Source organism: Populus nigra, chromosome 14 (genome assembly GCF_951802175.1).
Source record: "Populus nigra chromosome 14, ddPopNigr1.1, whole genome shotgun sequence".
In the NCBI taxonomy this organism is placed as follows: Eukaryota; Viridiplantae; Streptophyta; class Magnoliopsida; order Malpighiales; family Salicaceae; genus Populus; species Populus nigra.
This window is the reverse complement of record NC_084865.1, coordinates 1,739,107-1,752,218: the sequence shown is the minus strand read 5'-3', so window position 1 is coordinate 1,752,218 and position 13,112 is coordinate 1,739,107. Positions and strand designations below refer to the sequence as shown.

General features: G+C 30.6%; 2 protein-coding genes, 1 long non-coding RNA gene and 1 other non-coding gene across 4 annotated transcripts; 3 read left to right on the top strand and 1 right to left on the bottom strand.

Moving 5' to 3' along the window:
* Positions 1-428: 428 nt before the first annotated feature.
* Positions 429-501, top strand: TRNAA-AGC (transfer RNA alanine (anticodon AGC)). Its single transcript has one exon. It is a non-coding gene; the product is annotated as a tRNA-Ala (tRNA).
* Positions 502-6,286: 5,785 nt separating this feature from the next.
* LOC133673273 (chitin-binding lectin 1-like) lies at positions 6,287-6,718 on the top strand. The gene has a single exon (XM_062094018.1). It carries the CDS (start codon positions 6,287-6,289, stop codon positions 6,716-6,718), a length of 432 nt encoding a protein of 143 aa, XP_061950002.1.
* Positions 6,719-8,592: 1,874 nt separating this feature from the next.
* Positions 8,593-11,349, top strand: LOC133672895 (uncharacterized). Its single transcript, XR_009834918.1, has 3 exons — positions 8,593-9,316; positions 9,458-9,862; positions 10,218-11,349. It is a non-coding gene; the product is annotated as an uncharacterized LOC133672895 (long non-coding RNA).
* On the bottom strand, positions 10,001-11,076 carry LOC133672894 (uclacyanin 1-like). Its single transcript, XM_062093451.1, has 2 exons — positions 10,816-11,076; positions 10,001-10,700 (listed from the first exon to the last, which is right to left on the bottom strand). Exons 1-2 carry the CDS (start codon positions 10,973-10,975, stop codon positions 10,141-10,143), a joined length of 720 nt encoding a protein of 239 aa, XP_061949435.1. The 5' UTR covers positions 10,976-11,076; the 3' UTR covers positions 10,001-10,140.
* Positions 11,350-13,112: the final 1,763 nt, after the last annotated feature.

Here is a 13,112-nt window from a genome sequence, read left to right as displayed (position 1 = left end):
ATCTGCTATCCAATCTAATTTTAAAACAATGATAGGTAGAGATAGAGAAATTACGCTTCAATATTATTTATTTTTAATCTGAATAATTTTTTTCTATCTTTTTGTTTACTTTTTTTATTAAATTCTTCCATTGGATCTTTCATCGAAGCAATAAATTTTTTAGAAAGAATAAATCCCCATGATGCACAAATAAATTTCTTTCTCACACACTCATCACAGCCTAGTTCTATAGACAAAATTTGAATATTGCATCAATCTTTCTCAACTAGGATTGTAATGGCAAAATTTGAATAAATTAATTTTCATTTACCAAATTTGCATTAAGCAAGATTTGGAGGTCGTCATACTAGTAGATACTGAATGCTGATTGCCATTTAAATTGTAATATGTTCTGTTTAATTAAGATGAAAGAATGTCCTTTCAGCAATGGGGATGTAGCTCAGATGGTAGAGCGCTCGCTTAGCATGCGAGAGGTACGGGGATCGATACCCCGCATCTCCAAGCTTTCCTTTTTCTTCTTCGCTTTTTACACTCACTCCTCTCTAGCTACAGTAACCTCTCGTTTCTTCAAGCATTTAAATTCTTTTCATCCATGAATGGCATATATATATATATATATATATATATATATGGGATAAGAAATCAATTTAAGTTGAGATGCATATATTTGTACTATACAGATGTGTAAAATATTTATATATTTTTTAATATAGTATAATATAAACATATCTTAATATTGATATATGTATAATATTTATAATTTCATAGTTTAATGTGTATTTATTTTTATATTTTTCAATACAACAATATTTCTTATATGTTTTTTGACATAAAAATTCAATTGCAAATTGAAAAGTTTATATATGTATTTATTTAAATCAAGAACTATCTATGCAACCTAAAACAATATTAAGTTTGATTTCTAACCTGCAATGTTAATTAGTCAAATTTATGATCCAAATCATGGATTCAATTAGATTCAACAAGTTTTTTATATATAATTTTTTTATCTAAAATAAACACCTCTAAAATTAAAAACCAATCAAATATTAGAGCACTTGTTTGAGATCACGATAAATAAATAAAATATCAAACCAAAATAAATTACGTTGCCCAATCAATAATCAATAAAATATTAAACTTTCATCCAAAAAAACATAAAACAAGAAAAATCAATAAATATCCAAACATGATGGATCAAATTAAAAAAAAACCAAATAAAAAACAATATAAAATTAAAAAGAAGGGGAAAAGGCCTAAGTGTGCTGACCTAGAGTAACTCACGTGTTTGGCCCTCTTTAATTATTATTTTTATTTTTTTATGAGGCAAATGACTTGTTGTCATCCCTTAATTTTTTTTAAAAAAAAAATAGCAGGCAACGCTTTATTTGCCCTACTCGAAATCTAATGACTTTTAGTTACTAAAAACAGGAAAAAACACCATTAGCAACTAAATTTTGATATAAATAAAATACACACACTCTAAACATCTTGGACACCATATCAATTGTCTCAAGCAATTTAAAAATTGGCTAGAAAGCTCATAGTCAACCCCTAGCTAAAATCTATCATTTCAAGCAAGGTCAAGGGAAAAATAATGCCCAGGTTAAGCTTTCATTGTTAAAAAAAACTCATTGTCACCAAAATCATTATTTTTCATGGTTGGAATTAATGTCAACTTAAACATTTTCTCTACAACCAGGATTCAACCACTTTCTCTCTTATCTCTCATACCAAGAACCAAAAAAATAAAAAAAATAAAGTTTTAAACTAAAATTGAATTGCATAAATTTCAAGGGTTTGAGATTTTATAATTTGAAATGTTTTAGGACCAAAGTAAATGTTTTGCTCCAAGTTTAAAACAACTACGCCTTTTTGTAGTTCTTTTCATTTTGATCCTCTTTGTTTAAATCTTGCCCTTCATCAATAAATGTGTTTTAATTGGCCATTAACTTCGCTCTATAAAGGTGTGATTGAAAAAAAAAATTATCACAGCAATTCTGATTTGTCTCTATATAACAGTGGCATAAGGAAAAATATTTTTTCTATATTTTTTAGTGTTTTGTGCATGCGTATATATATATTATTTTATTTTAATTTATTTTGAATAATAAATACATGTTTGATATTTTAAGGTTTTACTCGATAAAAAATAAATGAGATAGGATGTATTGTCATCCCCTAGTGGAAATGTTGTGCAATATGCTAGTTTAATTTTATCTAGAAGTAATTTTCTTACTTTAAAAAATCGGATGAACTTTTTGTATCTTGATATGTTTTCTATATATTAAGGAGATAAATAAGGGGGGGATTTTCCATATAAATAAGAACTGTAGATTCGACTTACAATCATCTTAGGAAAAAAAATTCATTGCAAATTTTCTCGCATAATGTTTGGTGCAAATAATATAAGAATTCAATATAAGATGTGTTTTTTAGTTTTAAAAGTGTTTTAAAAAAAATTTAAATTTTTTTTTACTTTAAATTAATATTTTTTTGGTTTTTTAAAATTATTTTAATGTGTTTATATCAAAAATAATTTTTAAAAAATAAAAAAAATATTATTTTAATATATTTTTAAATAAAAAACACTTTAAAAAATAACCATAACTATATTTTCAAACAAATTTTAAAAAATATAAGATCCTGAATAGTATTTGGTCTGTTAAAGAATCTCAAATTCGAAGATATATATATATATATATATATATATATATATATATATTAGAAATCACATATTTCTAAATAGTTAATTCTTCCGTTTCGAAGAAAAACTTATTGTTCCTTCAAAAAAAAAAAAAGAAGTCAAGAACACGTGTGATTTTTTTCTCTTTTCTAGAATAATCTATGCTATTTTCTTTTTTTCTATAATAAGTTAGATTTTGAACGTTAATTATATGAGTTGTAAATCATAATATTATAGTTATTAAATCTAATCTAAACATGCAAGTAAATCCAAGATATAGCTCCTAATCTAGATTAAATTAAAAATAATAATTTAATTCACCAATTATAATTATTAAACACGGTTTCAATAAAATTTTAAAAAATAATAATGAAAAGAGTTGAGCCCGCAAACCTACAGTACTATGCTGTATTTTATTTTTATTATTGAAAAATCTGGAATAAAAACAAGGATGAAAAAACAGAGTGGCAAGTATGTAAATAAAAGGAACATGGAGGGAAATAAAATAAGGTGTTGATGGCCCTGCAAAAGAAGTGCTGACATGGCAGACTTCCTTTTCAGGCTCGATTCCCAATATATCCTCTCTTGCCTTCACTTCAACGGCATAATTAACCTCTTGATTAACTTCTCCTTAATTACTTATTAACTTTTTCTTAAAACAGAATTAGGTGTTAACCACCTTAACTTTTTTAATATCTCACCTACCACTAGTCTCCCTCGTCACTAATGTTATAAACAAAAGCTATTTCTAGCCTAGTTAGGTAGTGTTTGTCATGTTCTGATTTGTTTTAAAAAAAATTTAGTTTTAAATTAATATTTTTTTATATTTTTAAATCTTTTTAATGTATTAATATTAAAAATAAAAAAATATTAATTTAATATATTTTTAAATAAAAAACTTTAAGAAATAATTTTTACAACAATTCAAACACAACTACTTTATTAAACTCGAATCAATAAATGAGCTTAAAAGAAATTTAGATTATTAAATTACTGAGACAATTTATGGATTAATTAATTAAAAAAATTATTCAGTCAATATTTTAATCTTTATGGAAAGTGCTATTGGAACAATCTATCTGGCTACTGGCGTGGTCTCTCTTTAAGAAAAAAAATAAATAACAAATCCGACTCTCTCTCTCTCTTTTTTTATGTTACTATTTAATAAATTCATTATGTCCTCTTGATTTATTTCCTTTATGATTTTATTTTTCTGAGAAGAGATGCGTTGAATCAAGGCTGCAATCAATGGTATTATCTCCCATCCATCATCTCCTTTTCAAGACAAATGAAATACATGAACAAGCACTTGAGGTCGTGGCCAGCTATGGAAGTAATTTGTTTCTTTTTTCTGCATTAAAGTTCAAGTTTTATTGTATATGTTTGTCGTCTCTGTGATGCCTTACATATTCATTAGACTCGAAGATTAGTTATAATGCATGTAAACTAACTTGAACATCCTGGATTACAGAAAAAAATACATGAACAAGAATTATAAAAGTTTATTATCTCTTTACAACGTCCCTTGATCTAATTTGATCATTTAAGCAAAATAATTCAAATTGTTAAATCTTTTTATATTTCAAAACTAATTAATTTAAAATCCCAATTTCACACCACATGTTCAACGCCGTTTGGAAATGCGGTACAAACTGCGTTCCTTAAAAATTCAATTTTTTTTTGTTAAAAAATATTTTTTTTGTGTATTTTGGATCGTTTTGATGCGTTGATTTCAAATTTTTTTTAAAAAAAATAAAAAAACATCATTTTAATGTATTTCAGTACGAAAAATACTTTGAAAAGCAACCGCAACTACTTTCCCAAACAAATATAAAAGAAAAGAAATAAATCTTTGAAATATTATTTTAATATATTTTCAAATAAAAAGTATTTTGAAAAGTATATAAATTTAAATGGATAAAATATTAATATAAAATCTTTTCCACAATGAACCAAAAAATAAAATTTCTAGCACGCAACTTAATCTTAAAAATTGAACTTAAAACAACTCAAACATTATCCATTATAGACAAAAATAAATTCATGATCAAACGCAAGAGATTTTATTTAAAAAACGTAAAAACCGACGATTAATTGTCAAAGTTTTTAAAATCAAACAAAATAATTTTAAGAAAACATTGAAACCAAAAACAAGAAACTGTATATATAATACCGAACAACATCATAATGATTTTAAGTTGAAAAAGGACGCTTTGAAAATTTGCGTAGCCTAATAATTATAAAGTGAATCTTGGATGAACAACGGCAAAATTTCTAATGAACTTTGCAAAGTTGCTAATTCTTTCCAAAATATAAAAAATATATTTTTTATTAAAAAAATATGTCAACTAAATTTCTTCTTGAGATTTTCTAATTCTAAGATTTTGAAAATCTTTTGAGTTTTTATACTATAATAAAGGTTTTTCACATATTTTTCACATATTATTAATAAATAAATGTTCAAATCTATCATTTTTAAAAAAGAATATTCTAATAGAGTTATTGAAGGATTATATATATAAAAAAGTGTTAGTTATCCATTAATTTATAATTTTTTTTCATAGTTTAGATCAGAGTGATTATTTTTTGTTCGGTTCAGTTTTTATAAAAAAATAACTAAACTAATTTTTTTAAATTGAAACTGGTTCAAACTGACTGGTTTCGGTTCGGTTCGGTTTTTTAGAACAAAAACTGGTTTAGATTGGTTTGGCTCAGTTTTTCCAATTTGGCTCGGTTTTGGCTAGTTTTTTTTTCGGTTTGGGTTCGGTTTTTTTAGTTTTAGGTTTATAAAACCGAAATCGAATCAATCGGTTTTTTTAAAATTTTAATCAGTTTAATCAATTTTTTTCACAATTTAGTTTTTTTGATTTTTTTTATTTTCTCGGTTTAATCAGTTTTTCTGTTTTATTACTCACCTCTAATTTAGATCTGAATTTTAAATTTTTTAGTTTCTAAATAAATTTCTTTTTTTCGAACACCTTTACTATGACACATAAGCTACTTTCATTCTTTATATATACATTGGTTTCAAATCCACATTTTCATTTTCAGTTTAAATAAATTTATTATCTTTTTTTTAAAGGATTAATTCTTTTCTGGACCCATTGTAACACCCCTAAAACGGCAAAGTTGTATCTTGTTTGTTTTTGAGGTGTTGGAATTATTAATTTTAAAAAATATTAATTTTTTTATTTAAAATTAATGTTTTTAGTGTTTTTAAATTATTTTGATATTAAAAATAAATTATAAAAAATAAAAAATAAAATATTTTAAAATATTTATTTTTTAAAAATACCGTGAAAACAACAGTTATGCGGATCGGCACCACTGCGGCTGTAAATAAAACATTTTCTTTAATTGCCCTTCACGTGCCTCGAACTTGGACCCTTCCCCTTCCCCATCTCAAATGCTCCACACTCGCTTCTCTCTCTCCCACTATCCCTCTCCTTCTTCCCTCAAGCCACCATCACCATGAAAAAAAGACGAAAAAGAATCAAGCCCCATCCCCACTCCCCTCTCCTTCTGTAACTACTCAGTTTTTGCCTCCAACTTCCATTCTTCTTCTTCTTCTTCTTTTGTACTACAAAATCCAACAACAAAATGTGTTATGTAGGGAAAGCAACAAAGATCTTCATTTTCATTGTGACTGTACTTGTAATTCTTGGTCTTGTCTTGGTATTTGGCCTCCTACGCCACCACCTTCATAAATCACAAAACTGCACTGATGATTCCTGTCAATCTCCTCAGTTACCCTTCCCTACTCCTCCTCTTACTGTGCCTACTGGGCTGACCCCACCTAGTCCAATGGGCTTCTCCCCGCCCAGCCCACCAGATTCTGGGTCCACCCCACCACCAAGCCCACCGGACACTGGCACAACTCCTCTTCTGCTCCCACCGCCACCACCTCCTCTTCCGATCCCACCGCCACCTCTTCCTCCTCCTGCTGCTCCAGTTACAAACGGGGCTCCACCACCGACTAATAATCCGCCGAGCAGTACTGTGTTGATCACTCCAGGTCCTCTGCATGCTTAGCTGTTCTTTACTATCATGGCCTTTTCTTTTCCTTGTATTTTGTATTTAATTTTTAGTGTCATTTTTTTTAGGATAATTTTTTTTTTGGGATTGTACAGGGATGGTTGTTCGGGTTGTGGATTGTAACGAAGGATTGTGATTATTATAATTTCTTGAGCATTAGTGAATTCACAGAGCTGTCCCTGAATTCTTAGAAAAAAAACAATAATCATGTTCTGGCTTTTTTCCCCTTGAGAATGTTGTTTTTCTTTTAATATCTAGCAGTATACTAACAATTTAGTTAAATATTGTAAATTTATTTGATAATTATTATCGCGTTGTGGTAAATCGAGTCAAAATGGAGCCTTAAAAGTCGTGAAAGGTTTAGAATCCGAGGCAAGCTGTCTTCACTAGTCAAAGAGGAGAGAAAAAGGCACTGCCATGGCAGGTGGTGTCTCCTATGGTTTCTTGACGATCACTTGCTCAGGTTACTATTGGATGTCCGGTGATGTCAAGGAATCTGCAATGGAAAAGGTTGCCATTAAAAAGTCATTGATGGTTACGCTCTGCACTCTGCAGATATTCTTCGTCTCCTTTTTTTAATGTTCTTTCATGGGTTCTTCCTGGCACAGGTTTCGCCTCCCATGTGAGACAAGACATGTGTTTCATTGACATGGTGATGTGTTGGCGTCACTTGTAGGCTTGTAGCTCACAAGCTCTTAGGTCATGGAGGTTTCAGTATCCTCGTAGTTGTAACAGTGTTGTGGTGATGTCTTCAAAAGCGATTTCAAAGAGGATTAATATTTTTTTATTGGTTTTGATGGGTTGCTATTAAAAATAAAAAAATATAATTTTTTTTATTAATATATTTTTAAGTAAATATTTTTTTTAAAAAATACATTGCATCAAAATACTAAATGTATCAATATATTTAATATTAAGATAGTTTGAAAAAAAAAAAACTTTAAATTTATATAACTTTTTTTAAACCAAATTTTTATTATAATCTAAGGTGAAAAACAAGTTTAAGCAATGAAAACCAAACAGCTTTTGAAATTATAATCATACTAAAATCATATTCAACCATACTACATCACAGTATCAAATGAAGCCTAAGCTATCATGAATTAGTTGTTGGCTTAACTTAATAAGTTGACTGAAAAACCATTTTAAGTTAAAATAAAAAATGTATTATTATGGTAAAACACGGTTCATCAACAAAAGTTTTATTTACTTGGTTGACCTAGCTCAAACCAGATAAAATCAACTTTAAAAAAGTTTTTTTTTAAAAAATAAAATAAATATTTTAATAAGAATATTTATTTAGAGGTCTATGGATTAACCTAGTAAAAAAATATTTAAAAATATAGTAATAATTATTTTTTAAAATGATTTTTGTTTGAAAATACATTAAAAATAATAATTTTTTTATTTTTTAAAAATAATTTTTGACGTCGGCATATCAAAATAATTTAATAATATAAAAAAATTAATTTTAAGTATTTGTTTTTAAAAAAACTTTAGGTAAACGCCTGTAATTCCAAATGGCTCCAAAATCAATTGGACAACCCCCTTTTCACATAAGATTGACAACTTTGTTCAAGATTTGAAGAAATTAGATAAATGTGAAATAATACATGGTTAAAAAACAAATTCAATTAGCAATGCCATTATGGTGCAAGCTTTATCGAGGAGCAGACGGCTTCGCATGTCTCCCAACGGAGACAATCACAGCACATAGACGTACATGAGGGCCATTTCCTTGGGTGGTGTGCTTGATTTTTTGGAGGACTTGTGAAAAGGAGAGTAATTTCCAGAAATGATGGCCATTTCATGTGGCCCCGTTTTTTTTCCTGTTCATAACAGTCTGTCCTTACACTGGCTTTAGAACTAGACCAATTGCTTGAGGCAATGATTATAATGCAAACAAAGTGCTGGAATCTTTAGCATAGTTTGTTATTGGATTTCATTCTAAAATTTTAAACTAACCTGTGTGCCTGAAATGAATTGTACCAGAAATCTCATGGTCCCTGACAGAACAAGAGAGTAATTTGGCTCTTATGGAGTTATGGTTTAAGCCTTGCTAAGGAATTAGTGATCTTGAATTGCCCTTGTTTATTGCAATAAATGCAATTATCAGTCTTGTGTCAAGGGATATACTAATCAAATATTTGTTTATGTTGAGAACTGAATCATTCAATTCATTTGGCTCCAAAGCCTGTCAGGAGAAATTGCTGAAAAGGTAGCTGAAAGAGAGGCTTGCTTGTTGATCTTGATCTTCTCTCATTAAGTATTCTGTCCCTTAGATTTCACTTTTCACATTGGATTTGGGGATAAATTCAAGGTTTTGAATGAGAAGCAGGGGCTAAAGGCAGACAAAGAGAGGTTAGAGTGTCAAGACTCAAGTCAGAGCTATCTCTTCATCACCAAGATTTCTGCCTCGTACCTTGCAATTCCAGTTGCATTTGCTTCCTAAGCACAAGCTTCTGGTAACAAGATCATGCCTTCCATCAGCTACCTTGGTGTTGCAATGTGGCTCATGACACTTGTTTCAGCTGACACAGCAGAATCTCAGATGTCTCGCCTCCCAGTTGCTTAATTTGGAAAACATTCATGATGGTATGTATACTTTATGAGGATGGTTGATTCATTTTTTGTATCATTTCCAAGCATGCATATACTTGTATTTAAGTTATGAATAATCGAGCTTAGTTAGTCTTGCAATGTACTAATTGGGGGGGGGGGGGGGGGAACTGATAGGTTAGTGCAGATAGACTACAATGTGACAAGCAAGAACCAATATTTTGATCCTGTTGAATCAAGGTAACCAAAGCCAAATTCTTTCCTTCATCTTCTCTGTATGAGTAAAGGTTCCTAAAGGTCACCTGTAATCAAAGTTATCTTGAATTGTCTTAGAATTTAATGTTCAGGTCTGCCTCAACTCTTTGTTTCTTTGGTTAAACCTTCCCTCAGCATGAACTAAGCGCGGATGCTTGCATACTTGACAGAAATGGTATCAAGGTACACTTTCTGCATTTAGAAGATCAATTGTTTTATATAGAAGATCACGGGGAAAGTTTGAGTGCTTTATAGAAATGTAATCGAGCTAACTATGGGTCTGGGTTAGGTAGAATTTCAGATGGTAGCAGAAGAGCAGTTAATCAGGTCAGTTACCTTTTCTGATAGTTGCACAGAAATCAGATTTCTGGACACTAGGATATTATTTGCTTGTTGCATTGATTCATTTGCAGATTGATGATGATCTCAGTCCCATTTGTAGATATTAATGCAAAACAACAATAATTAACTGTTTTTCAAGAATGTTTCATTCGAATTCAGAAAACATCAGATACATTGAAAGAAATACAAGTTAAATATGCTCATGCTCAAGCTTAAAGTATTAACTCAGAAAAGGGAGTGTCTGGAGAATCTTCTTTCAATGCTTAGATAGCTAGAAGTATCATCATGATAACTAGGCTGATTCCCATTGTGAGACTGCTTTGCAAACTTTCTTTGCTAGCTGATGACGCGAGAGGTGTTTTCATAAAACCATCTATAGAAGGGGCAGTTGCAGGAGATGGTGTAGGACTGGTCAATGGCGAGGTACGCGGGGCTGAAGGAGACATTGTTGGAGTCATTTCTGGTGATTGTGATGGTGAGAGATTAAAAATTTCTGGAGGTGGAGAGGAAGCGGGAGGAATGTCGGTGGAAGCAGGTGGTAGAGTCGAAGTAGTTGGAGGTGATGGAAGGCTTGGTGAAGCTGGTGGCGGGGTTAAGGGAGAGGCCAGTGGTGGGGTAGAAGTTGCAAGAGTGTCTATTTCAAGCTTCATACCTCCGGCACAATGTCCTGGTGTTGCACAGGTGAAGTATCTCTTGCCAGGAGAAGAAAGAGGGATGACTGTTGTGCCACCACTGTATGACTTTAGTGGGCTAGTTATCTGGCAGGAGTCATAGTCTGCCTTTGAAACTTCATTCACATCATGCACGAGTCCATACTGGAAGACTGAAATAGATAACGAGTTAGTCCCGATACATTTTCAAACAATGCAGAGATTGGGCTGTTCAAAACTCATGTCTTTTTAACGCAAAAATACCAGCAGGATAAATTAGAAACTCACTGAGGTTATCTCCAACTAAGAATTTATTTGATGCTGCCCAAGCTTGCAGGTTTGTGGTTGCATCCCATCCACCATTTGGACCACCGACAGTATAATTAGCAGCCATGGACAATCTTAGCATCATGGCCATAAGGGCCAAGCTGGTGAATGTTCTCACCATCGCAATAATAATGTGGCTATGAAACAGGAAATTGCAGAAGATACAGATACAATGTAGAATGTTTATCACAGAAAAAAGTCTTAGTGTTTGGCTTCAATAGGGATTCCTTTTATAGAGACACAAGGGACAAAAGAGGATACTTGTTAGCATGAAGATAATACTATATATCAATTAATGGTTTCCAAGTTGGATTTGGTTCAACTGTTATGGCAATGTAATGACAGGTTGTTCAGTATCTTATGATATTGTTTCTCACCCTGCAAGAGGTGGATTGTTGTGCTCACCATGATCTGCTAGAAGTTTAGGTGCAGCTTACCTCTCATTTGACTTGGTGTACTTTAATCATATCAAAACATGCTAATTGCTTGAACCAACTGGGAAATCAACTGCTTGTTACATGCATCATGTGTTATAAATCAGAGGGAATTTGAGATAATTCTGCAGACAAACTAAAACTTCTGTTACCGATCTTAGAACGTTCAAGCGCGCGCCTGCAGGTAAAGGAAAGCCTCGCAAGCCAAAACCTAGCTTGTTGAATAAGTCGAACATGTTTCAACCATATGGAAGTTGAGGGAAATTGGCTAATGTAATTCTTACGAAATAACCACGCTTGTCAAATTATTTATGACTCTTTCACATATTTAGACATGGATGGAAGCAGGAGACAGATTCCAAGTGAGGCCAAGAAGTCAAATAATCCATGGAGTGGTTAGTGGCGTCCATGTGAAAGAAGGGATGGCTTTCCTTTGAGGTGCACCTAATCCAAGCATGATCCTACAAGACAAGGAAATACATGAATAGTAGTGGTGCTCTGGGAATATTTTAAAGCTTCCATGAGTTACGGGAAGGGGAAGGCTGGATTGTCTATGGCAGTAGCCTGCTTATTATGCCGTGAAGACAACTAGACATGATCAGCTTGCTGGTCAACTAAGGTAGTGATGGCAACTATTTATGTGTTTTCTTCCATGGCATCACCCCGCGTATTGAATTGTCCATGGAATTGGACCAGCCAATCTTCAATCAAGTTCCTTTTTTTTTAAAAAAAATTGATCATGGAATTAATTATACAAAAAAGACTAGGGGCCGGAAATGTTGTATTTGATTATTTTAAAGTTTTGTTGAGATTGGTGTCCTGACTCGAATCCCGAGTTTATAACCGACAATATAAAAATAGTGTTAAAAAAAACACACCTAACTTAAACTATGTTTCAAATCAAAATAGATATATCAAAAGAATAAATTATTTAAAAATATACAATATTTTATAATCTTTTAAAATATTATATTATTCAAAACTAATAAAACTAAATAATAACTCAAAACTTATCATTAATAATTAAAACAAAATAATAATTTATAATACTCGTTACATTATTCAAATCAAAACTTAATTACAAAAGAGTAACAATAAAACATTTAAGATTTAAGATATTGAATCAAAACTATATAAAACAACCTCATAAAATAAATAAGGCATAATGATCAAAGCAAGCAAGGTAAATTGATTTAAATTGTGTTTTTTGTTCTTGATTTTTTTAAAAAAATTATAAATATGTTTAGTTAGAATTATTTTTTTTAAAATAATTATTTTTTACAAAATTGAGTTAAAGTCTTGATTTAATTAAAAGTAGAGAGTTTTAATTTATGTTATGAATTATTTTTTTTTAAAAAATAATCTGAGTTATTTTCACTAAACATGCTTCTAACTTGAAATTGTTTCAGTTTATACTGTCATAAATTATTTGTGAAAAATAATTTTTAGGCAACGATTTAAATTAAAAAATCATCCCCAACGAAATTCTAAGAGGAGGCAAATCTTTAGGAATAAATTGTATGTTGTTTTAGCGATTAAATACTTCATTTGTGAGTTATATATATATATATATATATATATATATATATATATATATATATATATATATATATAGTTGACGTGATCATATCATGCCCATGGATTTCCTGAACATGACTGTTTCTCCCACATTTGTTAAATAGTTTTTCATGAGAGCACAATTTGTTCGGATATTCTATTCAAAATAAACAATGCTTTCCTGTGGTTCTTCGCTTGCAATCAAAGCTAAACAACGTAATCTGAATGAAAGGACACTTAAAACGAGATTTGGTTACAAACCCCATG

What these genes read in the sequence shown, in the direction of transcription:
- LOC133673273 (XM_062094018.1), top strand. Translation starts at nt 6,287, where the DNA reads ATGTGTTATGTAGGGAAAGCAACAAAGATCTTCATTTTCATTGTGACT.
- LOC133672894 (XM_062093451.1), bottom strand. Translation starts at nt 10,975, where the DNA reads ATGGTGAGAACATTCACCAGCTTGGCCCTTATGGCCATGATGCTAAGA. An exon ending in CTTAGTTGGAGATAACCTCA is followed by an intron (nt 10,701 to 10,815) that starts GTGAGTTTCTAA and finishes TATCTATTTCAG; the next exon opens with TCTTCCAGTATGGACTCGTG.